General features: G+C 59.3%; 1 protein-coding gene across 1 annotated transcript in view; it reads right to left on the bottom strand.

The window, feature by feature from the left end:
* ELN (elastin) overlaps positions 1 to 14675 on the bottom strand; it is an 18839-nt gene extending 4164 nt beyond the window's left edge. Inside the window, exons 1-21 of the mRNA XM_042879937.1 lie at positions 14486 to 14675; positions 9795 to 9848; positions 9373 to 9435; positions 9222 to 9254; positions 8090 to 8134; positions 7557 to 7658; positions 7288 to 7371; positions 7161 to 7211; positions 7025 to 7075; positions 5462 to 5533; positions 5284 to 5310; positions 5008 to 5079; positions 2628 to 2654; positions 2397 to 2462; positions 2116 to 2160; positions 1897 to 1980; positions 1740 to 1799; positions 956 to 1060; positions 814 to 864; positions 211 to 381; positions 72 to 128 (exon numbers count right to left, since the gene is read on the bottom strand). Coding sequence (XP_042735871.1) covers positions 72 to 128; positions 211 to 381; positions 814 to 864; positions 956 to 1060; positions 1740 to 1799; positions 1897 to 1980; positions 2116 to 2160; positions 2397 to 2462; positions 2628 to 2654; positions 5008 to 5079; positions 5284 to 5310; positions 5462 to 5533; positions 7025 to 7075; positions 7161 to 7211; positions 7288 to 7371; positions 7557 to 7658; positions 8090 to 8134; positions 9222 to 9254; positions 9373 to 9435; positions 9795 to 9848; positions 14486 to 14564 — 1399 coding nt within the window. The 5' untranslated portion in view covers positions 14565 to 14675. The remainder of the gene's footprint in view (positions 1 to 71; positions 129 to 210; positions 382 to 813; positions 865 to 955; positions 1061 to 1739; positions 1800 to 1896; positions 1981 to 2115; positions 2161 to 2396; positions 2463 to 2627; positions 2655 to 5007; positions 5080 to 5283; positions 5311 to 5461; positions 5534 to 7024; positions 7076 to 7160; positions 7212 to 7287; positions 7372 to 7556; positions 7659 to 8089; positions 8135 to 9221; positions 9255 to 9372; positions 9436 to 9794; positions 9849 to 14485) is intronic.
* Positions 14676 to 25206: the final 10531 nt, after the last annotated feature.

The following is a 25206-nucleotide window of genomic DNA, read 5'->3' as shown; positions in this document are numbered from 1 at the left end:
CATCCAACCATCCACCCATCCCTCCACATCCATTCCATCATCCATCCCAGAGCGAAAGACGAAGATCTCACCAAATGCGGCTGCTTTTGCTGCAGCCTTTGCTGCAGCAGCAGCTGCTGGGCCACCCACTGCAGGAACAGAAGAGAGGATGTCAGGAGGACTGGCAAAGTTGGCACCATGTTGTCCCCTCATGCCAGCCCATCTGCTCACCTCCAACACCAGGTACCACACCGGGAACACCAGCTACACCAGGAACACCAGGCACACCAGCTACGCCAGGAACACCAGGCACACCAGCTACACCAGGAACACCAGGAACACCTCCAATGCCAGCACCAGGAACACCAACACCAGGAACGCCAACACCGGGAACGCCAGCTCCTGCAGGCAGCAAGAGAGAAGCTGGGTTTGCTGAGAGGTGGGACGTGGAAGTAGGGCTGCTCTCACCATGGTGGTCCCCTGCCTCATCCCAGCAGCTGCTTGGGACACATGCCTAGCCCGGGGTCACCCAAGAGCTAAGAAGTCACCAGCACAGGGGCCGTTCATGGGGGCTCCAGATGATGCTCATCATGGGGAGATGGAGCCTTGTAGCCAAATGGCATAGAGACATGGTTGGTGGCCCCCATGGATGGTATCCACATGGAAGGGCTGGGGGCTCTGGGCACTGATCAGACTGGGAACTGCCCAGAGCAGCCACAGCCTTGACCCTCTTGTGGTAGGGACGAGTGCGGGAGGAGCTGTCTGCATGGGACACCACAGACACCCGAGGATAACGAGGTGGCCAGGGGGCTCCTTGAACGGTGCAGTGCTTACCATACTTAGCTGCCTTGGCTGCTGCCGCTGCTCCTGCTGGTGTCCCAACTCCTGGGAACAAGAGAGAGGGACCCTGAGCCACCTGCCCCACACTGACTGCAGCGGGGAGAGTGCTCATGGGGACAGTCATGGGGACAGTCACCTGCCACCCCAGGGACACCTCCGACTCCGGGAACCAAACCAGGCACACCGCCGACACCAGGCACAAGACCTGGGACACCACCGACCCCGGGCAGCACCCCTGCACCTGGAGGGAAGCAGAGCAGTCAGAGCACCCCCAAGAGCTGCTGGGAGGCACGGTGTCCTCTAGTGGCATGAGATGGCATGAGGCTACAGATCCCCCAGGCAAAGCTGGAAGCTGTAGCGGGCCCTGAGCTCCCAGATCAGGTGCCCCATGCACACCCCCTGGGTCTGCACCAGGGGCCAAGGGTGGATGAGCTCCCCTAGCACTGCTGGCACAGGCATGGGATGCAGGAGGAGGATGCTTGCCAACTGCTGTGCTGCTCTGCAAGCGCTGTGATGCTCACACGGCAGTGTGCATGATGCAGTGTCCCCAGAGCATGCACAAATCCGGGCAGGGGATTCCCAGCTCCCCAACCCTACAGCCCATGTGGCCACTCAGGAGTTGGTGGCAGCTGGCGGGACCGCGAGGTCCCCCAAGGACGGGCTCATCAATCCCAGCTGCTGCCGGGGCTGACGCATTTCCTCTGGATGCTCCAATGAGCGCGGGTTTGCTGCTGTGAAACTGAGTGCTTCTGCCAAGGAGCGGAGCAGAGAGCTGCAGATCTCAGCCCATCCCTCTGCTAACGGACTGCAGTCCCTGGGAGCTGTGCATGTCTCCGTGCAGAGCTGTGGGCTGGGGGAGCATCCCAAAAGCAAAGCGCCCCGCAAAGCCTCACCAGCAGGGCTGAGGAGCAGGGACTCACCATAGGCTCCTGCTTTCGCTGCTGCCTTCGCTGCAGCTGCTGCCGCTGCTGGGCCTCCCACTGCCAGAGCAGCAGGAGAGAGTCAGGAGTGTGGGATATGGGGGCATGGGGACACGGGGATGTGGGTCTCATGCCTCGGGGCTGAGCCCAGCCTCACCTCCAGCTCCTGGCACAACACCAACACCGGGCACCACGCCGCCCACCCCTGGGATGCCGCCAGCCCCAGGCAGGACACCGGCTCCTGCAGGAAGTATGGGGCATCAGCTCAGAGATGAGACAGCAGCAGCCCCCCCCCCCCCCCCCCCAAGCCTGGAAGGGGGCACAGACACCCTAGTGGAGCCGTGAGTCCTGTGTGTGCCCACAGATGGTGGCTCACCATATTTAGCTGCCGCTTTTGCTGCTGCCGCCTGTGCTCCAACACCTGGGGAAGGACAGGATGAGATACTGAGGAGATGAGGATATCCCCAGCACAGCCCTCCCTTTTCCCTGGGGAGGTGACACAGCTCTGTCCCCTCTCTGTCCACTGTGGGGCCGCCAGGCAGTGCCAAGGATCCTGTCCAAACACCAATGACTTCCAAAGATATGCCAGCTCCCCATGCCACAGTCTATGGGTCCCAATCCCTGCACCCCCCAGAGCAGCCAAGGTGGGAGCCATACCTGTCCCAGTGGGGTACCCAGCCTTCCCAGCAAGAACCCCTGCTCCTATCCCACCTGGTCCAAGGCCTGCAAGCACAAAGAGAAAGCACAACGAGGTCAGGAGCTGGGTGCCGGGGCAGGGATGAGGCAGACAAACAGCTCCAGCCCCATAGCTGAGGACACGCTGGGGACACAGGGTCCGCGAGGAGCTACGACCGTGAAGCTACGAGCGCTCATCACAGGGCAGCTTACCATTGACGAAGGGCAATCTATAGCCACCTGGAGAGGAGAGAAGGCGCTGGTTAGCACCTGGCTGCCGGTGGCCGTGCCCGCTCTGCCTCGCGGTGTAGCCCCTCTTTGCCATCAAGCCAGCGAGCCCTCGGCACTGGGGCTCCTTCCCAGCCAAATCCTTTTTGGGGTGCAACCCCGCATCGTGATGGGGCTCCCAGAGGTCCCCCTCACCAAAAGCGAACCCCACGCTGAGGGCTGTGGTGCGTGGAGCTGGTTTCTGACACGAGCGTGTCTTTGCTGGAGCCTCCCTTGACCCCACATCGACAGTGATCCACCGAGAGCCCCACGGCGAGAGCCGTACCCGACCGGCTGCGCCAGGCTCTCATGTGAGGCTTTAATTGGAATCAGGGCTTGGGAACTGAAACGTGACCTCACTGGGAGGTCGGCAAGAAGGAACGGGGGGATTACGAGAAGGAACATCGCGGCCGGGGAGACGGCTCCTTGAGAAAGAGCGGAGTCCCATTGCATGTGCCAGCATGGGGACACCTGGTGCACAACGTGGCGGTGACCACAGTCCAAGGAACGGTGACAAAGTGGCACCAGGGGCTGCACACCACGGTGGCCTGGTCCCCTGCTGGTACCATCGCCCACAGACAGGATGGGACAGCATCCCCCCACAGCCAACATGTGTGCTCCAGACTCCCCCCACCCCCCCCACCCCCCCCCCCGTTAGCTGTTTCCACCAGCTGCCACGCGATGCTGGGAGAGCTCTGCAGGCGGTGGCTGTGAGCAGGGTCCCTGCAGGCACCCAGCAGCAGCAGCACCCTGCTCACCCCACAGCTGCCTGATGCCAGGTGACACATGAAGGTGGCACCAAGGGCCCAAACCTTTGGGATTCTGGGCATTTCTCTGGGTCCTCAGTGCCCCAGCACCCATCCTGTGGCGGCACAAGGACGGCCACCAGTGTCATCAGTGCTAACAGAGCAGTGCTTCTGGCATGGAAAGCCATTCTCTCTGACCTCACGCCAGCTCGACGCAGTCCCCATCCCTGTGACATCAATGGGGATCCTGATTTCAGCCACAGATCAGCCTGCACCCCCAGCAAACCAGGGACCCTTGGGGCCCCTCCTGCTCCAGGACAGCCCAGGATCTGGCTGGGGCGTCTGGAGCAAAGCACCCTAAAAGGAAACTTTCCTCTGAAAATGCTGTTTTCATGTCTCCTTGCCCCTCTTGCCCTGCACACAGCAGAAGGGATGTAAAGGCAAGTCACACATCTCAGCAGCCCCTGATGAACTGATCTGCTTCAACCAAGAGCCCCACACCACCGCAGAGCGACAAGCTGAGACGCACCCAACACCCGAAAACACACGGGGGGACAGAAACACCATCCTACCACACAACCTGCAAGAGGTGGCACCGCACAGGAGCCATGAGGATGGGGTCCGCAAGAGAGGGATGGGGATACGGCAGCCCCACTCTCTGCTGTGGGGCTCACTGCTCGGAGCCAGGCACAGCAGCTCCCCAGAAAGTGGGTCAGCCCCGTCTGGGCTTCAGGCCACTGGCGGGGCCGCCGGGACGTGGCCAGGTGCCTGCAGCAGGCACCCCATGAAAGGCCGTCTGGGGCCGGGCGGCCAGACGGCATCCGATCTGCGCAGGGCCGGGTCACCCTAACGAGCGGAACGAGGCTCTGCGGGAGGAAGCGGGCGCTGGCCAAGTATTTCTGCCGTGGGCCCCGCCGGGGGAAGCTGCCGGGACTGGCGGCCGTTGCGGGGAGGGATGCGCCCCAGGGTGGGCTGCACCCCAGAATAACACCCGGGGACACATTTGATCCCGCATCCCCGGGATGATGGGCCCTGCTGGGCTCTGGCTCCCATCCATGGCCTGAGTGTCACTGGGGTGCTGCTGGCACCCTCAGACAAGGCAGTGCCCTCCTGCCCCCACCGCTGCCACCCCGCTGCTGTCCCTGCGTGGCATGGGTCTGGCACGTGGTGCAGGGATGGGTGACAGATGACACCGGGGTGGCGCAGGTCGGGAGAGGGGTGCTGAGCACCCCTGGGCTGGGACTGAGCATCATCTCTGCGGGCAGTGAGGAGGGAGCCCTGCCTCTGTCCCCACTGCCATCCTGCTGGTGGTGGCCTTGGCGAGGGGTCCCCAATGGGGGACACGCAGCCTGGGTGAGCGTCTGGTGAGCAACCCTCGGCCCCCAGGAGCCACAGAAAGCAGAGGGTCCCTGAAAGGATGTGCCTGGTGCTGGGAGGGAGCTGCGGACCAGCGTGGGGTGTCCCAGCCCAGCATATGTCCCAGGGCCACCCAGGGCCACCGCGGCTCAGCCCGGGGCAGCGGGGACGGCGGCTCGTCCCCCTGGCCCCCACCCGCATCCCTGCTGGCTGTGGCCGCTTACCTGGGAGCTTGGGAGCTTTGATGGGATACCCCAGAGGGACACCGGGCTGCTGGCCTCCAAAGCCTCCCAGTCCTGCAAAGCCAACAGCAGACGCTCACCTGGAGCCTGCGCCCAGGTTGCCACCAGACCTTGCAGAGCGGGGTGCCCGCGGCACCCTGGGTCCCCGGCCACGGCTTGGGAAGCCTCTGAGGCACCTTCTGGTGTGGGGAGGCTGCTGTGGTGATGGAGAAACTTAAGAAGGAAGAGAAGAACTGGGGAGAGAGAGGGGGCACTCACCGGGGATTCCTGCGAAGGCTCCTGCTCCTGGGGAGAAACAAACACACAGCCTTGAGTTGTGGGGCTCCCGGCAAGCCACAGGGTCCCACCTTGGGCTCAGCTGTGGAAGGGCTGGCACGGGAACAGCTTCAGTAGGGTGGAGGTGAGCCCTGGACCTGATGTGGGAGCAGGGACGTACCTGGACCTTTTGCCTTGACCCCGGTGCCGGTGGGAACGCCGGGCAGCACGCCTACGCCGGGGAAGCGGATACCTGGGGTGGAGCAGAGGGGACAGTGAGCACCCTGGGCAATGTGGGGCCCAGAGCCATGCCCCCTCCTGCCTGCTAATGCCCAGAGATGAGAGAAAAAAAACCCTGGATTTGCCCTGAGGCACCTGCAATCAGCACCTCAGCCTTGGAATCATTCAGGTTGGAAAAACCGCTGTGTTGGATCACGCAGTGCAAACATCACCACGATGCCACTAAACATCATCATTCCGTGTGACATCTACACTTCTCTTGAAATCACGCCCCCCTTCCCTGGCTCAGCACCCCGGGCTGCACTGAGCCTCCCCTGAGCCCAGCACCGGTGTGGTGGGAGGGGACACAAACTCCAACCATGGCACATCCTTGCTCCAGCCCCGTGGCACCAGAGTGGAGGTGGCTCCTGCCCCTTCAGCTGCCACCCTGCGCAGGAATCCAGGCAGAAGGTTCCATTTCTGCCCATCAGCAGTTGGGATCCATTTTTATTTCAGGTTTTTTGTTGTTTTTTTTTTTCCCTTTTACAACTATCTTTCATTATAACTCGTGCCATTTTCAGACATGGAAAGACATTCCTGACCAGCGACACACTTCCCATTCTGAGAGTGTTGAAACATCTTGTTTTCACAAGTTTTCCTCCACTGATTGCTTTGTGGTGAGGGATTCCTGTCCCCCTCCACCTCTCCTGCCCCCGGACTAAGCTCCATTCAGTGTCTAGCACTGATGCCACTTGTGCCCACACCACATCCCCAGAGGCATCAAGTCCCCACCTTTGGCACCATGGAAATGTTGCTTTAGCAAATGGAGCTGGAAACGATGGGGAGGGCAAGGAAAGGTGGGCAGGGAGCTGGGCAGGTGGCAGCAGTGTCCTGGTGGGGTTGGGCACACTGGGATGGGGATGAAAGGTCAGGACACAGCCAGCTACGAGGCCACCAGTGGGTCACCAAGGTGCTGCCTGGGCATTGGGACCCCCTTGGAGACTAAGGTGCTGCTGTGGGATGAGGTTCCCATTGCATTGGGTATTGCCATGAGGTGGGGATCCCCCCAGAGGTTGCGGTGCTGCTGTGGGACAGGGATGCCCTCAGAGGTTGTGGGGCTGCTGTTTGACGGTTTCGCCTTGCTGGTTGGGGTACTCCCATGCATGGGAACCCACTCAGAGGTTGGGGTGCTGCTGTGAGACAAGGAACCCCTTAAAGAAGGGAGTTCAGCTGTGGGATGAAGACCTTGGACATAGAGGTGCTGCAATTGGATCAGGGAGTTGCTCAATGGTTAGGGTGTTGCAGTGGGATGAAGATCCCTTTAGAGGATGCTGTGGGATGGGGACTTTCTTGAAGGTGAGGGTGCTGCTCTTGGTTGGGTCCTCTTGAAGTCTGGGCTGCTGCTGTGAGATGGGGATATCTTTCCAGGCAGAGTTAGTGCCACTGGATGAGAACCCCCTCAAATGAAAGAGAGTTCCCGTGGAATGGGGACCCACTCAGTGATCACAGATGGGACCCAGCTCACCTGCTCCAGGAAGCACACCTCCACCTGGGAAAGCTCCGGGGATGCCAGCACCTGTGGGACAGGAGGAAGGCAGCAGTGAGCACCTGCCCAGAGGCGCTGCCCGCTGCCCCCAGCCCCATCTGGGCCATGCACCTACCTGGCACTTTGGGGGGCTTCCCCGCCGCACCAACCCCGGGCTGCACCGCACCTGTAGGAGCAGAGAGCCCTGAGCACCCATGCAGTGCTCCCACGGGCTCAGAGTGTGGCAATGGGGCATTTCCTACCTGGGACACCAAGGCCTCCTGGAACTCCAACTCCACCCACACCACCGAGGCCACCAATTCCACCCACACCACCAAGGCCAGCACCTGGGGATGCAGGGAAAACGAGGGCACAGGGTGAGATGTCACCTTTGGGCCAAAGAAAGGGATGGCAGCAGGGACATCCCAAAGCAGCACAGGGTATGGATACTCCAGGCTGAGCAGGCAAGCTCCAGAGCCCTAAGGATGCCCAAGCCCAGAGGTCCTCCCCCACAAACACCCCCAGTACTCACCAGCTTTTGCTGCAGCCTTAAGAGCAGCCGCAGATGCAGCACCTGGGAAGGCTGCCCCGGGGAAGGCTCCCAAACCTGCTCCCAAACCTCCGACTCCAGCACCTGCGAGCAATAGCATAATCTTAGTGCCCACCTCCACAAGCACTCACCCTGCCCTGCAGCACCTACGTGCAGCAGGAGGAGTGGGGTGAGCTCAGGAGCAGCAAGTTGTCTGTAACCCAGGGCTGCAGCAGAGGCGAGGGGCAGCGAGCAGGCATTAGGCACAGCGAGGCAGCGTTAGGTGACATCTGCACGGGGACAGCTCTGCGGTGCCAGCCTGGATCGTGTCCTGTGCTCTGTAAGCCCACATCCCCCAGGACATCTGCTCCTGTCGCTGCCCGGGGCTGCCCGGCTTAACCCCACGGGAGGACACGGCCATGGGGGTGGCCCCCGCTGCCGGTTCACGGTGGACAAACCCTACGGCCGTGGGGAAAGGCCACCCGCTGTCCCTGGGGAGGCTGTCTGTGTAGGGCATAATCCTGGTTCGCGCTCACCTGGCTGCAGGCCAAGAGGGCCGAGTCCCCCGAGGCCACCGACCCCTGGAAAGAGAATTGGGCTGAGGAGGACGGCGTGGCTGCAGGGGCGCTGCGAGGGGACAGGGAAGGGGCGGAGCTGCAGCCGTGCTTTCCCATCCCTACCCCGTGCTGCTCTGGCACCTGGGCCAGTCCGTGGGGTTCCCTGCCATCACCCCGGCACTTGCTCCCTGCGCAGAGCAGGGATGTGGCTGTCGCGACAAATCGGGGTTCGTGGGATGGGTTTTTTTCCCCCCAGGAACCAGGGTCGTGATGAGGCGACCATATTTGCACCATCCCAGCGGGATGCATTGGTCCGGGGGTCCCAGCCCACCAAGGCCCCAGGGATGGGCACATGGGGGTAGGGACAGGACTCAGACCGTGGCACGGGACTTGTGTCCCCATCCAATGGCCACCGCCGTCCCTTCCCGCCCCACCCGCCGGGCCACGAGGGGACGGAGCCTAAATGTTTATGGCTGAGGAATGAGTCCCTCCGGCTCCGGCCAGCGCTGCCTTCCAACATCTGGGGCTAATCAGCGCTCGCTCCCTCCAGGCGCAAATTCCACTGCCTTTGGCTCACGGCGCGGACACCGCTCCGGCTGGGGCTTCGCGGCTGCGCCGCGTTTGGTTTTAATTACGCCGAAATAAAGGGCCTTGTTTTTCTTTCCACAAGCTGAAATCTGAGTAAACGGAGGTTGCAGGCCCCCGCCTGGGGCTGGCGCTCCCGCGGCGCGGAGAGGGGACGGGGCAGGCAGCGCATCCCGCCCCAGGCACTGCGCTCCCCATCCCGTGGAGCATCCCCTGCGTACAGACAGTGGACTTCTCCATCAGCGCCCTGCCACCGCTCATCCCCTCCTTTTTGGGCAGACGAGCCCCAGCCGAAGCTGCTCGACTAGGGGACTGCTGAGGACATCTGGGATATGGGAACAATTGGAGAGAAAGTGGCAGTGCTGAAGCCAGGGACAAGGGCGAAGGCACGCAGAGACATTGTGGTTATTGAGAGCTTGGTGAGCGGAAAGTGCTGGCTGGTGACAGGGAGCATCCCATGCCCACGGCCTCCTCCTGCATCCTGGCTGCTGGTGCAATCAGTGAGAGATAAAGGGAAGGTTCATACCTGGTTTGAGAGGTTTTCCTCCAGCCCCGAGCCCTGGGGGAGATGAGGGAGAGCAGTCAGGCACAGCATCCCCTGCAGTGCATTTGGGGATGCCACAGGGTGCTGCCATGCCACCTCCTCCCTGTCCCAGGCAAGGGTCCCCAGCACTCACCTGCTCCCAAACCTGCTCCCAAACCTGCTCCCAAACCTGCTCCCAAACCTCCAACTCCAGCACCTGTGAGCAACAGCACAGTCTCAGCACCCACCTCTGCAAGCTTCCACCCAGGTCCCACTCATGCTGTGGGTCCTGGGGTGACAGTCAGATCAGAGCCCCAAGGCTGCATGTAGCACTAAGGACAGGCTGTCACCCAGGACCTTCCCACAGTGGGGGCTGTGGAGGTGCCAGCTATGGGCAGGAGGCCCCAGCATAAGCTTGGCATAGCCCCTTGCCCACACCAAGAGGGCTGCAGCCACCCAAGGCTGAGTGTCCCCATGTCCCATGCTCCTGCCTTGCTGGTCTCACAGGTGTCCTGGGTGCCTCCTCAAGGGCCTGCCCCATCCCCACGGTACCCCCAACTGCCCAGCTCTCCTTACCTGGGAAAAAGCCTCCTCCTGGGACTCCCCCTCCCGGGATAGCACCAGGGACCCCTGCAAGAGGAGAGACTCTGTTAAAACCCCCACAGGGATCTGTGCAGGACTGCAATGAGGACACTCCCTAGAACAGAGTGAGCTCCCTGCCTGTCCTTGCACATTTCCCTGCTTCCAGTGCTGCAGTGGTGATGGGGTCTGCAGCTGCCCCAGGACCTGCTGTGGGTGTCAGCAGGATAACAAGCAGGCTGAGATCCAGCTCTGCCTCCCCAAACCATGCCAACTCCAAAACCCAATCCCACCTAATCTCTTTGTCCATCCCTGCAAAGTGGAGAAGCTCCTCAGCCCCTCTGCTCTCAAAGGTGGCTGGAGTGGGGTTCCCTGGGGGTGTTTGAGAGCCTTTGGGGTGGGTGAACTTCTCCTTGCCGAGGCATGTTCAGCAGATGGATGCTCCTTGCTGCATGGGGTACATGTGCGGAGTGCAGGATGGCAGGGGTCTCACTCAGCAGGGATGGCTGGGGTGCAGGAACGTGGTGCAGGGGATGCTCTGCTCCTGGATGGGCTTTCTGATAATGAATGGCTTGAAAAGGGATTTGTGGTGTGGTGGGCAGGGTTGAGGAGCTCACAGTGGGCTGGGCAGGGAGGATCTGGGGCTTCTGGACCTTTGATGGCCAAGGGGGACCCTGCACCCCCAGGAGATTGGTGCATGCGGTGGCACAGCCCTGGGGCACATGGCATGTGGAACCTCTGAATCAAGGGTGTTCCTTGCACCCTGACACCCTGTGGGGCTCCAGGGTTGGAGTGCCAACCTTGCCATGCTGGGATGCACACGTATGTCAGGTGGCACACAGGGTGCACACACATGTGAAGGATACGTGTGTCTGCACAAGGAGGATGCACACCCTGTGCGCACGCACAATGGGGGACACGGGCCCAGCAGCATCCTCCAGCTGATGTGTTCCAGCAATGCCCAACAGCAGATTTGGCACCACGCATCCCCAAACCGGCCTGGGGCACAAATCCAGCTGTGGTGCAGCTGATGTCCCAGAGAGCAGAGCTGTCTCTGTCCCCGCTGACCACCAGCCCAGCTCAGCAGGGCGGCAGCCAGCCAGCACTTACGGAGCGGCTCCTTTTCCTGGCACATTCTCCCGCCTGCCCCCCCTCATCCCCCCCCCCCCCCGCCCCCCCCCCCCCCCCCCCCACCAGCTTGGAAAAACAAATCCCAGCTCCTTGCCTGTTTCCAAACATACACACAACTCTCATCTTCCCCACCCAACCTGCTGGGCAGCTGTGTGGGATACTCCTTTGGAGTCCCCAGGACTCAGCCCTTCGTGGGCAGGGTGGCATCTTTTGCTGGGGGAATGCTGTGCACTGTGGGGACACCCAGATCCTCTGCACCACCGCTGCCTGGCACAGCCTCATGGAGAAGGTGAGAGGAGGCAGCTCAGTGCCCTTTGAGTCCCATAAAGGTCTGGGGGATGCTGTGCAGAGGCCGTGCTCTTTGGTGCCTGTTCCAGCTCCATGCAATCCCAGTGTTTTGAAGGATTAAAGGGGAGGTGCTGGTGTCCGTGCCGGGGTCAGAAGGTGGATGTGGACCTCCTGCCTTGGCACCAGCCAACCTGGCTGCACAGATTTTGCCCAGAGCATCACAGAAGCCTGCTCCTCATGTGCTGCTGAGCAGGACCAGCTGTGACACCAACCAGCCCTGCGCTCCTGCGCAGCTGCACTGCTGCACCACAGCCGTGCCACACTGCAGCAGCAGCAGTGGCTCTCTGGGGCTGTGTCTCCATGCTTGTCACACACCTGCAGCCCTGTCCCCAGCCTTGCGGCAGGGAAGCAGGCACTGCCTGTATTCTGATCCCAGCACAGGGGACCCTCCTTTGCCCCTTCCATCCCTCAGCACATTGGTGATGGAGAAACTGACTTACAGCCCTACTGGGACTGGTGAGTCCCTGCGCTGCCTGTCCTGCTCAGAGCCTGCTGGGGGCAGAGGGAGAATTGCTCACAGGTCCCTTTTTCCCCCGGAACTGGGTTGTGTTTCCAACCCTGAGACAGGAGAGCAGGCACTTAAATGCACAGCCCTGGCTGCAGGGGTTTGCTCATGGAGGTGCTTCAGGATCCAGTGTGGAACCTTGTTTATAGGAGCTGGACTTCTCTTCCACAGCTCTGCGCCATCTAGTCGCTGCAATAGCTGCACTGTCCCACTGTCTGTTTTCTTTTGACCCCTCTTTCTGTTACCCGCACCGTTTATGTTTGACAGCAATTCCTGTTAGCCACACACTTTCCACTACCCGCGCACTTACTGGCAGATCCCTTTCCAAGCAAGAAACGCAGATATTTTCTGTATTCAGCAGCTCATTCCTCCTCACATCCAAGAGCCTCCTGAGGACCATGACAGGATGGGAGCACACAGCCCTGCTCAGCCCCCCGCCCCATGTCAGGGCAGCCAACCCTGCTCCCCAGCAGCCTCCCCGGCCCCTTCCCACAGCCGGCTCAGCGCCCGACCGCTGCAGACATTTCTCTCTCGTTGTTTGCTTTTTTGGAAGAATGGGTTTTGGAAACATGAGGTTTCCAGGCAACTTTGAAGCCGTGCCCACATCCCAAGCCCACTGGTAGCAGCTCAGGAGGATGAGAGGAGAGGGAGGCTGTCACCACAGTCAGGCTCCCATCCGGACCCCAGAGCCCCAGCTTTCAGCTCTGAAGTATCTGCAGACAGGCTGCAAAGGTGTTCTGGGGTGAACTGTGCACCCTCAGAGGGTCTCCATGGGGTCAGGGTGCTGGGGGGGGGCAGGATGCCAGCACATCTATTACCTGCATCTCTGGGCCAACCTCTGAACCCTGAGCCCACAGGATTGGGATGCTCGTGTCCTTCTGCCCTCTTTAAGGCATCATTTGTGGGGAAGCACTGGAGGATGGGTGCCCCCCTCCATACGCTTCCCTTGGCACCTTTTACAGCAGCTTTCCTGTACAGTAGCCCAGATTCATCCATGGGACACTGCATGCCCCCACGGTGCCCAGAACAAACCAACTCCCTGGAAGCGATGCTGAGCTACCACTGGAGGATCCCAGATGCCACCAGCTCAGCCCCTCACTGGGTCAGCACTCTAAAGGGCTTCCCCGGGGCGCTGGAACAGTCTGAGTGCACAGGGCTGCCCCCATCTCCATGTCCCCCAGCCCTGGCATATCTCAAATGCCCCTTCCCTGTCCAAACTGAAGCTGCAGTGTGTGCCATGGGAGGCAGCCCTGTAACCCTTCCAGGTGGATGCATCCTGAGCACCCACTGGTGCCTTTGGCTGTGCCCTTATCCCAGCTTGATCCCCAGGGGCTCGCAGAGCACGGTGCCAAGCAGCACACTAGGCTGCAGGAACAACGGCCATTTCTCTGTAGGGAAATGTTCCCCAGTGTCCCCATCAGCACAGGGACTCCTCAGAGAGCTGCTCCCAGACCAGCCAACACCCCAGGACAGCATGCCAGAGGCTGGAGCACGGCCAGCAAATCCAACTGCTCACACACCACTGTGGGATATCACTCTGGGGCCAAAGCCATCCTGAGACTGCCCCAGCTGCCAACTGCATGGGAGCTGGCAAGCAAAGCAACCAGGGTGAAGGGAGCCAGCACAGAGCATCCCTGCCAGGCACAGGGAGTGGCCAGCACTGAGCTGCAACCCGGCTGGGACGGCTGCTTGGCCCCGGGCTGCAGCTCTCCAGGATCAGGCAGAGCAGCAGCTGTGCAGGTGCCTGTCACAGGAGTGACATTACATGCATGGCTGGGGACAAGCAGCCTGGGACAGAGCAGAGAGCTGCAGGGCATCTGTGCAAGGAGCTGCTGGCTGCAGAGAGCTTTCCTGAGGGTTTTGCACTGGGCAGGGGTGGCACTGCCCGTGGGGTCCTGCCCTGCCCTTAGCAGCTGGCAGCGTGTGATGGCTGCAGCACTGTCCCCATCACCACCACTGCTGGTGCCCCATGCAGCCAGACGGGCGCCGTTCCCCCTCACCCCAGGCCCTATGGAGGCAGCTGTCCCACTGCACCACGCAGTCCCTGCTTTCACCCACTTTTCCCATTGTGAGCAGCCTTAAATCCGCACTCAGTGGCCCCGTACCCTGGTCACACACCTGCTGTGCTGCTTGGCCCTGTCCCACCCACAGCGGGATGCTCTGCCCAGGTACCCAATGCCTTTTGTCCCCTGCCCATGTGCACATGTGCATGCACTACGGGGTGTCACACAGCCCCAGAGGCCGACGCTGCCGAGCCGGGGGGTGGATGACACCAGGGGGGGACACGCAGCGACCACGACACCAGCGAAAGGCTTTGTCATGGCCACACGCTGTGCACACACACAGCCCTCAGGCAGCCCCCAGCTCACACCGAGATCACACCGGGGGGCCATGGATGCCAGCCCCCTGCCCTTGGCACTTGCAGCCACCCCACATGCATGTCCCCAGCACCTGGGCACGATGTGGCACCTCGGAGCCACCCCCCAAAAAGCGCTCCGCGGTGCCGCTCCCAGGCGCTGTGTGCCACCATCGCACCCCGCAGACGGGGAGGAGGAACCCGGCTGATCTCTGCCTGCTACCCCGGGCGTCCAGAGCAGGGCAGGGGCTGCCCTCCCCGGGGACACGCAGCCCTCGGCCGGGGCAGGACGCGGGGTCCCGGCAGAGCCCCTTCAGGCGCAGGGGATGGAGCCTTTTCGTTCCTTACCTCCTTGCTGAGAAGCCGGGAGGATGGAGAAGAGGAGGAGGACTCCGGGGAGGAGGGGTGCAGCTGCCTGCCTTGCCATCTCTTGAAGCAATGCCCCCGTGCTCTCGCAGTCAGTGTGTTTTATCCCAGAGCTGCTTAATTGTTGCTTCCAAGGATGTGAGGGGAAGGGGGGGTGTGGGGGTTGGAAGGAGGGAGGGGAAAAGGAGTGAGAGAAGGGGGGAGAGAGGCACAGGACACTACGTCATGACGAAAGGGCAAACACTCAGCCCTCTCCAGGCTATTGGGCTGCGTTGTTTTTTCTCTTTTTTCTTCTTCTTTTTTTTTTTTTTTTTTTTTTTTTTTTTTTTTTTTTTTGTGTGTGTGTGTGTGTGTGTGTGTGTGTGTGTAATTTCTCTCCCTCACCGCTCTCTCTCCAATTCTGGCGCGGCGCTGCCAAAAGTGCGGGGGGAGCTGCCAAAGAAGGCGGCCTGCGGTGGGCGGGGGGCGAGGGGAGCGGGCGGAGGGGGGAGCACAGAGCCCAAAAAGAGGGGGTGGCAGCGGGGGGTGTCACACCTCGGGGGCAGCAGGCCAGCGCCGTGGGGGCTGCCAGGCAAAAGGAGGGGCTAGAGGAGCAGCTTGGGTGTCAAGCGAGGGAGGGCAGACGTGGGGGATTGGGGCGCATCGGGGAGGTCTGGCTGCAAACCCCGCAGTGGGGAGCTGGGATTCTCTCAGCTCTCTCCTTGTGTTTTTCGTCTCCCGAGCCCCAATACCTGCCCGCTGCCGTTGTGCTGTGCCTTGGCTGGGGACAGAGACGGGGACAGCTTCCTCGAGGGGTCCCGGCACAGCGCGGTTCGAAGGGCTGCGGGGGGAACGGGGAGATGGGTAATCCGCTGGGTGGGACTCGGGGCCCGGGCCGAGCCACCCCGCGCTGTCACCACCATCGCCACCCGCCGAGCCCCGCGTGGCCGTTAGGTGGCAGGCGTGGGGTGTCCGGAGGCAGGACGGCATCGGGGAACGCGCAGGGAAATTCAGCCGTCGGCTGCGGGGGTTGCGCGGCCGAGCGCGGCCCCTTCCCCACGCGGGGCGTCCCGGGGACACGCAGCGCCCACCCCGTGTTCCGTCTGGGGACGGACGGTCACTGCGGCCCCGGGTGCCGGCACGGCGGCGTCTCACCCCACGAGCAACCGAGCGCGGCCGCTGCGGTGCAAAACTGCGCTGCCGGTGCCAAACCGAGCCCCCCAGCCCAGGTTCGGACAGCTGAGGAGCGGGGAGCAGCGCAGCAGCCAGCGGGGCTTTGCACAGGTGTCCGTTTTGCATTCATCCGCACCCTCGTGCTGCGGTGTCGGAGGCACGCAGCGCCCCGGAGTGACAGCTGGGAGCAGAGGGACGCAAAGACGGAAGGCTGTGCAGCAGCGTGGCTGTGGACGCGCAGAGCCCGGTGTTGCTGGTTGGGGATGCATCCTCAGCGCGTGTGTCTGCAAAACATGTGGGGAAAGGGGCTGGGAACCGTAAGTGGGGCAGCTGGACGTCCCTAGCAGCTTACATCCCTTGCCAGTGAAACGGCTCTGATTTTTGAAAGCGTGTTTTGTACCTCGAAAGAATAGACACCAGGCACGCTTTCCCCGCCCCTGGCACTCGCGCCGGGGACGTGGATCCAACCCCTTTGCTATTGGGCCACGACGGAGCCAAGACGTCCGCGAGCTGCCCGCGGGGAAGGGCTGGGAGCCTTTGCGAAGTGCTGGGGAAAAGCTGTGCAATTTGGCCCGTGCTGGGAAGACACGGTTCTGCGTACGCGCTGATGAGCAGAAAGCAAAGGGCCCGAGTGGAAAAGATGCAGTTTGCTGCATAAGGACCCACGGCTTCCCCACGAACGCCCCAAACATCCTTGCCCTGCTGTGCACACACGCACACACACCTACACCCTATGCGGTCCCGGGGGTAACACCGGCTCGCCAAACACGGCAGTAAACACACCTTTGCCATAGCTACGGAGCAGCCCCGCACCTGCCCCGCGGGGAGCCGCATCCGGAGCCGGGCGCTGTTTGTGGCGTTGTCCTGGGAAACGGCGCTCGCTGCGAGACACCGAGGGGTGGGACGCGGCTTTGCGGGAGCACGGCGGATGCGTAGCTCAAAGGAAAGCTATGTGCGAAGGGCAGGTCGTGGGCACGCAGGGGAAGGGGCCCCCGAGGTGTCCAACCCCGGCGCTGACTGATGTTGTACGACCGATGCTGCAAACCCTGCACGGATGGGGATCTGCCCCTCCCGGCTCTGACGTTTTCCCCCATCTGAGCCCGAGATGCCTCGAGTGGTGCCTGTCACGGCTGTGGGGAGGCTGAGGGCTGTGCTCGGCCCTGCCTGGCGTTGTGTAGGCTGAAATGTTCACTCCACTTGCCCATCCCTCTGCTCACCAAGTGCCTCGTGTTCATCTAGTGCTTATCTCCAGGCAGTGCAGTCTTCATCTAAAGCAGGAAGGGTCAGGGCGGCCATCTCTGCCCATTTCCAAGGATCCTTATGTTTTCCTGCCTTGCCTCACCAGCTTTTAATTGCTAGCTAATGGGTGCTCACCTCCACGTGTATCTGAAATGCAGCCTTCTGCAAGTCTGCCTGCTGCAGCATCGCAAGTGGTTGAGTGCATCTCAAGTCGTGGGGCAGGGGGGACAGGTTGTGAGGATGAATGGAGTGGAGCACCTGGGAATCAAACCAGTACTGCTCAATCTCATTTAGAGGAAGCAAAATATTTGGGCTTGTCAAGTTCCTCATTCAGAGCCATCCAGGAGCTCAGTGGCCCTTGAACAAAGCCGTGTATTGAGACTGACGCCTTTCTTGAGCACCGCTGGCTGCTCCAAGCATGATCCAATTGTGTCCCATGGTCAGTTTGGAAAGAGGTCCTGCCAACATGAGGTCCTGCCCAGTGGGCTCAGGGCTGGCTGCAGCCACAGGGAGCAATGGGAAGTTTATCCTTGCCTTGACCAAGAGGAACAGCCCACAGCCATAGGGAGGGGAAGGGAAGGGAAGGGAAGGGAAGGGAAGGGAAGGGAAGGGAAGGGAAGGGAAGGGAAGGGAAGGGAAGGGAAGGGACGGGAAGGGAAGGGAAGGGAAGGGAAGGGCAGCGAAGCGAAGGGAAGGGAAGGGAAGGGAAGGGAAGGGAAGGGAAGGGAAGGGAAGGGAAGGGAAGGGAAGGCCCCATTCCCATCGCCCAGGCTAGGCATCCACCCAGACTCCTATTTTTGGCCATGCAGCAGCAACCAGACAATATTTGTGATGGTGCATTCTCTGCAGGCATTGCCTCTTGTTCTCATCATCTTTTCCTTTGTATCCTGCAGGCAACCAGCTCTGCTTGCACAGACACACAGTTGTGTTGTGTTGGGAGTTGCACAGCCCTGGGACATGAGCTGTTGGGTTGTGGGATCTCCATCCTTGCCTATGTTCAACACTTGCCTGACTGGAGCAGCCTGTCCTGGCTCTGGAGCTCATCCTGTTCACACAGGGGCCAGGCTGGAGACCTTCAGACATCCCTCCCAACCTTAAATCCTTCCATGATTTATATTGAATTCTCTTTGGTATTCGTATAGTTCTGGGAAGCCTTCAGTGATGTATCATTGAACTGCTCTAATCTGAAGCAGGCCAAGGAGGGATTTAGTGGTCCTGGCTCCATAGATCTCATTCACATCGTCCTTCTCAAGGGCAGTGAAACATCTGCTGCCGATAGGTAACTCCAGGCCACAGCACTCGCCCGGCGGTGAGCAGGGTGTGTTGGGTCGGACCTTTGCTGGGCTGCTTTCATCCTTCCTCACTCTGCTGTGAGCTTTCCAGGCGCTGATTAAGAGGTACCATTGCTGCGAGGCGTGATGTGCCTGGGTGGATGTAGCTTTCAGTGCTGAAACACAGTGTTTACTGGAAGGCTCCACCGTTGTTCTCGATCGGGACTGATTCCCTGCCAGATGTCAGCTCTGACCCCCAGCAGTTTCGGCAGCAGAGCAGCCTAAAAATTGGAAGATTGTTTTGTATTCTTGCAAGAAGAAGAAAAAAAAAAGGGCATGCTTATTGTGTAGATATTGCTTTTCCTGCCTTCCTACTCTGAAACGGCCAAGGCGTGTTAGCAGAGATTCGCCTTCAATCGGCCTTTGTGCAAAGAGAGAGGCTGGAAAATCTCAACCCAGGAGGAGAGAACTGAAGCGAGTTGTGGGCAACCGAGTGCAGCGATGTAAGCGGCAGCACTCAGCCAGCACATGAACTTTGGACACCGCTCGCGCTCCGGTTTGTGTCTGCAGCACAGAGGGGCCCTGAGGAAAAGGCGGTGGAGAGCCATTATCTCGCAGCCAGATCCTTGTGGTGTAAAGGGGAAACATACAGCAGGGCTGGGCTGCTGTCTCCTCCCCGCACGCCCCACAGATGCCAGTCGACGTCTCCCAGAGTGCTGATAATCCCGAGTGTGAGTCAGAGCCCAAGAATCACGAGCAGGGCTTCAAATTAAGTCTCATATTAAAAGTAAAAAAAAAAGACAGAAAAAGAAGAAGAAAAAAGGAAGAAAATCACGTACGGAGTACAGTTTCTCGTGTTCTGCTTTTTAGGCTGGAAGGTTTGTGCCTGCAGCTCTTCTGTGCACCCAGAAGGGCTTCGCGTTTTCCTTGCAGAAGAGTGAAATCTGAGTCTGCCCCAGCCCTGTGACTGCAGGAGATGGGGATTCGCACAAGAGGAGCGATGTGCTGACTGGTTCTCATAAGGCCATGGGTGCAGAGGTGTCCTTGCCAAAGGAGGGCCCTTGCAGAGAGTGACAGCTCCCCACGAGGTCCCCAGGATGTGTTCTGCCCCATTCCAAGGTCACCTGAGCCTGGGAGGGACCTGCTGGGACACGAGGACGCACTGAGTTGAGTGCCCTGTGGCCAAAGCTCTCATCGAGGACTGGGGTTGTTCTGGCAGCAAGTGGAAAAGTGAGTGTTGTGTTCAATTACTGATAGCACAGTGAGGAACCTGGAGAAGTGCTGGAGGTCACAGACCTGTGGTCCCATGCGATGCTGTGCAGGCAGAGGGGAGCAGGGATGGATGTTGACAGGAGAGCTGGAGGAGCCAGCAGCTCGCTGACATGACTTCCATGAGTAGAATCCGGCCAGCATTGCAGGTTGGAGCGTCCACAGCAACAAAAGTATCATCAGTACAGGAAAGATTGAGGGGACCAAGGAAGGTGCAAGAGTCTGGTGGTGAAATCAGTGAGGAGACAGACAAGGGAAAGCTCCACAGAGGGAACAGAAGAGAGAGATGGGTGGCCCAGTGCTTCAGAGCGGTGACCACGGAGGAGATTCCAGCACCTGAGGGTTGGTGACACCAAGGTGGGCCCAGTGTGAGCTGAGCTGGGCTGGAAATACAGGGCTGGGAGCAGCACAGAGGAGGTGTGGGGACCTGAGCTGGTGGCACTGTGGGCACGTCACCCAGTACAGCCAGCACCCCCATCACCTCCTGAGGCTCCTCCAGGCAAACTCATGCAGGGCTCTCTCATGGCCATCTCCAGCCCATTCTCCCTGAGCCAGTGCTCTTCTCCTGTTCTCCCAAGCAGCACCCAGATCCACACTCAGCCACATGGGCTCTACCCACCTCAGCCTTTCTCTCTTGCTGGCGGGCAACTGGCCAGCAGTGGTCCTGCTCTTTGCTTTCTGGGGGCTGGCTGTGACCCAACTGTCTCCTTCAAGCCCCATTGTGGCTGTTGCCTCCCCTTGGGCTCTCTGTCTGTCGGGGTCAGCTCCCCTCCAGAGGAGATTCCAGACCTGGGGGGTCCCTGCAGCCTGTCTGTTTGGAGGAGCAAGCCCCGAAACACAGCCCCGGGGGGAGCACTGAGGCGGGCCCAGCCGTTAGCCTTGCAGTCTGGCAGTGAGCTGCAGCACAATGCAGCCCTGGCCCGCCACCAGCGCACGCTGTTTCCTCCCGGCAGGCTGGCCAACAGGAGTCAGATGAGGACATAGAGGAGCTGGGAGAGCAGCGAGACCTTGGGGAAGAGGGGGACTGTGAGGGCATGGAGCTGGGACCCCCCCGAGCAGGGTGCAGCTGGAGGAGCTGAGGCTGGAGGTCCCGCTCCTTGCCTCTACCTTCAGTGCTTGATCCATCCCCAAGGCCCCTGATGTTTGAGGCACTTCTGTAAGCCCAGGAGCTCTTTTCTGTCAAATAGAAACATCCCATTTCTGCCACAGCATCCCCCATGCACGTGGTCACGGCCATGGCTGCATCTGTTTCCCTCAGGTCCCTTCCTCCCAGTGACATGATGTCTGCTGTTGGTGTCTCATTTACTCCTGGGAGCAAAGTCAGCACGCAGACCCACAGTATGAGTACCCCAGCATCAGCCACCTGCCAAAATCAGGGCCGTTTGCCTCGAGGACATGCATGGATGAAACTCTCTAATCCGTTTCTTCTCCACCACCAGATCCTATTGCCTACAGCACGGCATCGGCTTAACTGTGCTAATTAAGAACTAAGATGTCATTTGTAGCTAGCACGTGGCTGATATTTCAAATTAATGAATGCCTCTTTTAAACTGCAGAATGTTGCCTCTGCGTGAAGAGGCTTCAGGCAATATATATATATAAGCAATTTTTCACATTACAAGGTGAAATTTTTTGTGTTTTTCACTCCTGCAGGGATCTGGAGTATTCATTACGGTCAAACACGCACAGCAAACCAGCCATGGTGCCTCAGTGTGTTTCCCTCATAGATCAAATATCTTGCATTTGGGTTTTGATTTGGGGGATAGGAAGCACAGCAATCCTGCTTCCAGGTAGGATAGCAGAACAGCCGATTGCTGGGAAACATGGGCAGCACTGGAGGCGTGCCCTGCTCTGGAGGTGTCTGTGTGGCTCTGGGTGTGCACATGCATGCACAAAGAGCAAAGCTTTGCACGAAAAATGAGAATAAAGCAAAACAGACACACTGAAGGCTTCCCCAGGAACTGCTGCATGAGAGCATCCGCTGTACGAACATCATGTTTGTCAGGTTTGAGGTGGATTCTCTTTCTGTTTTACCCCAGGAACTGTGGTTCGAGCCCCTCCAGCTGCGTGGTGCCCCTGGTGCAGCCTTTCCCCCTGGGGGAGGGGGCTGTGCTGACATCACCCCTGCCATCTCGGCTGTAGCTGCTTTTCCTTGCCGCGCTTCACAACTCAGCACTCTCGAGTTAATTAGAGAACCATATGCCCCTTTCTCACACATCATAAAAGCGTGTGTTTAAAGCCGGGTGATAAAAGGGAGCATTAGCCTGGGTCACTGCAAGGCTCTGATCTCAGCTCCGCTCAACACTGCCTCTCTCTCCTGGATGGCTCTCAGACCAGGTGGAAATGATGTTGGAGTCCAGCTGAGCTCACTCTGCTGCCAGCTTGAGCAACTCCCAAGAATTTCACAGCTCTCTCCCAGGCACGGTTTGTTCCCTGACAACCTCCTGCAGTCTGCTGGTCAACTTTTCTCCCTCCCAGCTCCCCCCCTGCTCAGGGTGCTGAGATTCCCTCTCCAAAAAAAAGCATTACTCGTGGGCTGTGGTCTGCTGTCTCAAGGTTTAGGGACAGTGAGGAGAGGAGAAGGTCCATCTCCTCTCCATGGCTCTGAGCACATCCCCACGAGGGAATCCCGTTATGCTCAATGGGGACATGGGAGCATGGGCCACATGGATACCACGTCCAACCAGACTTGTGCCCACCACTAGATACATCCAGAGATCTTCCTTTTCCTCCCTTCTGACCAGAAGGTACATTTCTCTCCCATTCTACTGTCCAAGGCAGAATAAATTGCCAGATGTTTTATGTTAAAAGTTCCCTTTTTCTCTCTTCCACTTTCTTTAAATCCCTGCACGAGTCTGAGCCAGGGAGGTGAAGACCCTGTCTGCTCTGGTGAGGACCGCCTAATACGATCAGATCCCTTTCAGCACAAAGCATATCCAGGCTGCTGTGAGCCCAAAATTTGGACATGAGATGAAAGAGTGCAGTCCTGGGCGAGGATCCATGGGGGCTGAGTGTGTCTGATAAGCAGGAGAGCTCTGCTGCAGATGAAGACCCCGCAGCATCCTGCAAACAACTGTGGCTGCCCCAAGAAGCCCAGAGTCAGGGAAAATCATCAATACTGTGGGGCTCCGTGGCCCAAGAGATGCTCTTTAGAATAAACTCTTCTGGTTGTGCCTGCTACTCCTCAGGGAAATGTGTGTGCCAAACCACTGCACCAGGCTGAATGGCAGGGCCACCTTGGCTGGGTGCTCCCACTGGGCAGCACAGGATGGCAAGAGGAACCGGCTGCTGATCCATGCGCGAGGGACTAGGACTTGGTGGAGGAGGATTGTCATGGCTGAGGAGAGCTAAAGTTATGGAACCACAGAAGGTCTGAGGTTGGAAGGGACCTCCTGCTCAGGCAAGGCCACCTCAAGCAGGATGCTCACAGACAGCTTCTGTTGGACCATGCCATGGCTTGGACCATGCCCAAGTCCCATTGCTAAAATAGAGTCATACAATCATCTCAGCTGGAGAAGACATTCAGGATCATCAAGGCCAACCTCCAACCTGACCTACCAAGTCCCACCACTACACCATGTCTGTTAGTGCCAAGTTCACACCTCTCTCAAATACCTCCAGGCTCCACCATTTCCCCTGGCAGCCCGTTCCAATGCTTGATCACCCTCTCTGTGCAGAAATTCTTCCTTATGTCCAACCTAGTTCTCCGGACAGAAATTCCTCAATCTCCATTGCCAAGAGTGTCCTCCGTCCCCCAGCAGAGTGGAGGAGGCCTAGGGAGAGCCGTACACTGTGTCCCTGCCTGGCCAGGCACCCGCAGTGCTCCTTGGCTCCAGGACAGCCCTGGTGTGCCCTGCCAGCCCCGTATCCCCAGGGCCTCACTGCGGAGAGGGCAAGGAGGCTGAGCTGTGAGAAGTGAGCCCAGGGTTATTTTTGCTGTTCTTGAGCCTTGCCTTGTGTTCTTGTTTCCCTGTGCTATGTTTAGATAACTTTGCAGGACTTGCTTGCTCCTGCTCCTAAACCATTTTTTTTTTTTGCTGCATGATGGAAGTCTGACAAGAGAAGGGCAGAAGAAATCCAAGGCGAGTTCCTGGGGCCATTCAGACAGCACAAGCAACAATGAAGTTGGGCTTCCCTGGGCTTAGCTTGAGCCTCTTGGTGAATCTGTGTGGATAACCTCTGTCTTGTACGCTGCATCTCCAGGACTTGGGGCATCCAATCGTGCTCTGGTGGATGGAGCTCTTCAGGAGGACAAAGGCACCACGGAATTCCCTGTTCTCGACACACCGTAGAGAGGTCAGAGTAGCACAGGGTGCATCTCTCCAAATTCCCCGCACAGGGAGATCCGGACGGGTGCACATCTGTCCCTAAACGTAATTACAGCTTCTGAGACAAATTTTTGCTCTCATTGACTGCTGAGGCCTGGGGTCATTTCTCAGGGAGACAAGTGTTAAGTGTTCCCCTTCTCTGTCTCTGGCAGCCAGCACTAACCTCGGCAGTGCCTAAGAGGGGAGATTATTAAGTGAATATGAACATCCTTGAGTCTAATCCACACGCAAATGCAAACTTAAATTGAAACCAGAAGATGGCTTTAGTGGTGTGGTTTAAAGCCATTAACCCTTGGGTGACATGAACTGGCCTCCCCTGGCAGTGCCAAGAGAGCTAGAAACCCCAAGCACAACCTGGTGGGAGAGAGGTGCAGAGGACAGCCATGGCCATGGCTGGAGTCCTAGTGGTGCTTCCTTCTGCCAGGCCATGAGCCTGAACCAACGTGTGCACCAGGACAAGTCTGGGTCACTGCTGTGTGTGCCTTGGGGTCATAAGGGATCATCTCAAAGTGCAGATACAGCTCCCAGCCTATGAGGGCTGTCAACCACCATGTCCGCAGAAGGGCTCCCAGCTGCCCTGTATGAGCTGGAGACCCTGGCAGACCCTTACAAATCTTCAGAAGAAAGGTAACCAGGAGGAAGACACCTGTCCCAGGTGGAACAGAGGTCTTCCATAAGCTACAAGCTTATGGGAGCTGTTTGGAGACCATGCTTCTCTCCCCAGCCTGCCCATGTCAACTGGTGGATCTCAGAAGACGCACTTGGCAGCAGTGCTAAATTCAGCTTGAGGCTGCAGAATACCATGGGAACACAGAGCAAGGCAGTCAGAGCAAGCTGAAGAGCAACCCTGGCTGTGGTGCAAGAGAAGATCAGCGCAGCACAACAGTGGTCTGATGATGGTCCATAGCAGGTGAGGGCAGAGTGCTGGCAAGGAAGCCATGGGACAATTGCACCTTCGCAGTGCAAGGCAGAGCCCTGTGGGAATTGTGGTCATCTGCTATCCCCACTGCAAACATCCCTGTGCGCCCTTCATTTGCCACTTTCTCTGCTGTGGTGCCATGGCCTCGTCTCTTCCACTTGCTCCATTGTGCTGTTCCACTGTCCCATCCCCTGCTGCTGCCAGTCTTTGCTCCAGTACCAAGCTGGGAGCACGTGATGGGACTTCTCCAACACGTCTGCACCAACCCACAAGCAGCCTCTCTTTGCATCCCAAAACCTTTGGCCTGGGATTTCTCCGAGGCTCTCGGTTACCTCTTCTACATCGCATTCCCCTCCACGTCCATGCCAGCAGTCTGTCACCGCACAGATTGCTTGGCAGGACGCACAGTGACCTAAGCAAGATGGAGCCCATCAGGTCCTGGGGCAGCGCATTCCAGGGAGCGCGGGGCCGCCAGCGGCAGCGAAGGTGCATGGGGGGAGAGCTTAGGACATGGTTGGCAGGGCC

The sequence above is a fragment of the Lagopus leucura genome, unplaced genomic scaffold (genome assembly GCF_019238085.1).
Source record: "Lagopus leucura isolate 7727_CA_CO unplaced genomic scaffold, USGS_WTPT01 Super-Scaffold_100024, whole genome shotgun sequence".
NCBI lineage: Eukaryota > Metazoa > Chordata > Aves > Galliformes > Phasianidae > Lagopus > Lagopus leucura.
This window is presented reverse-complemented; position numbering and strand designations above follow the sequence as displayed.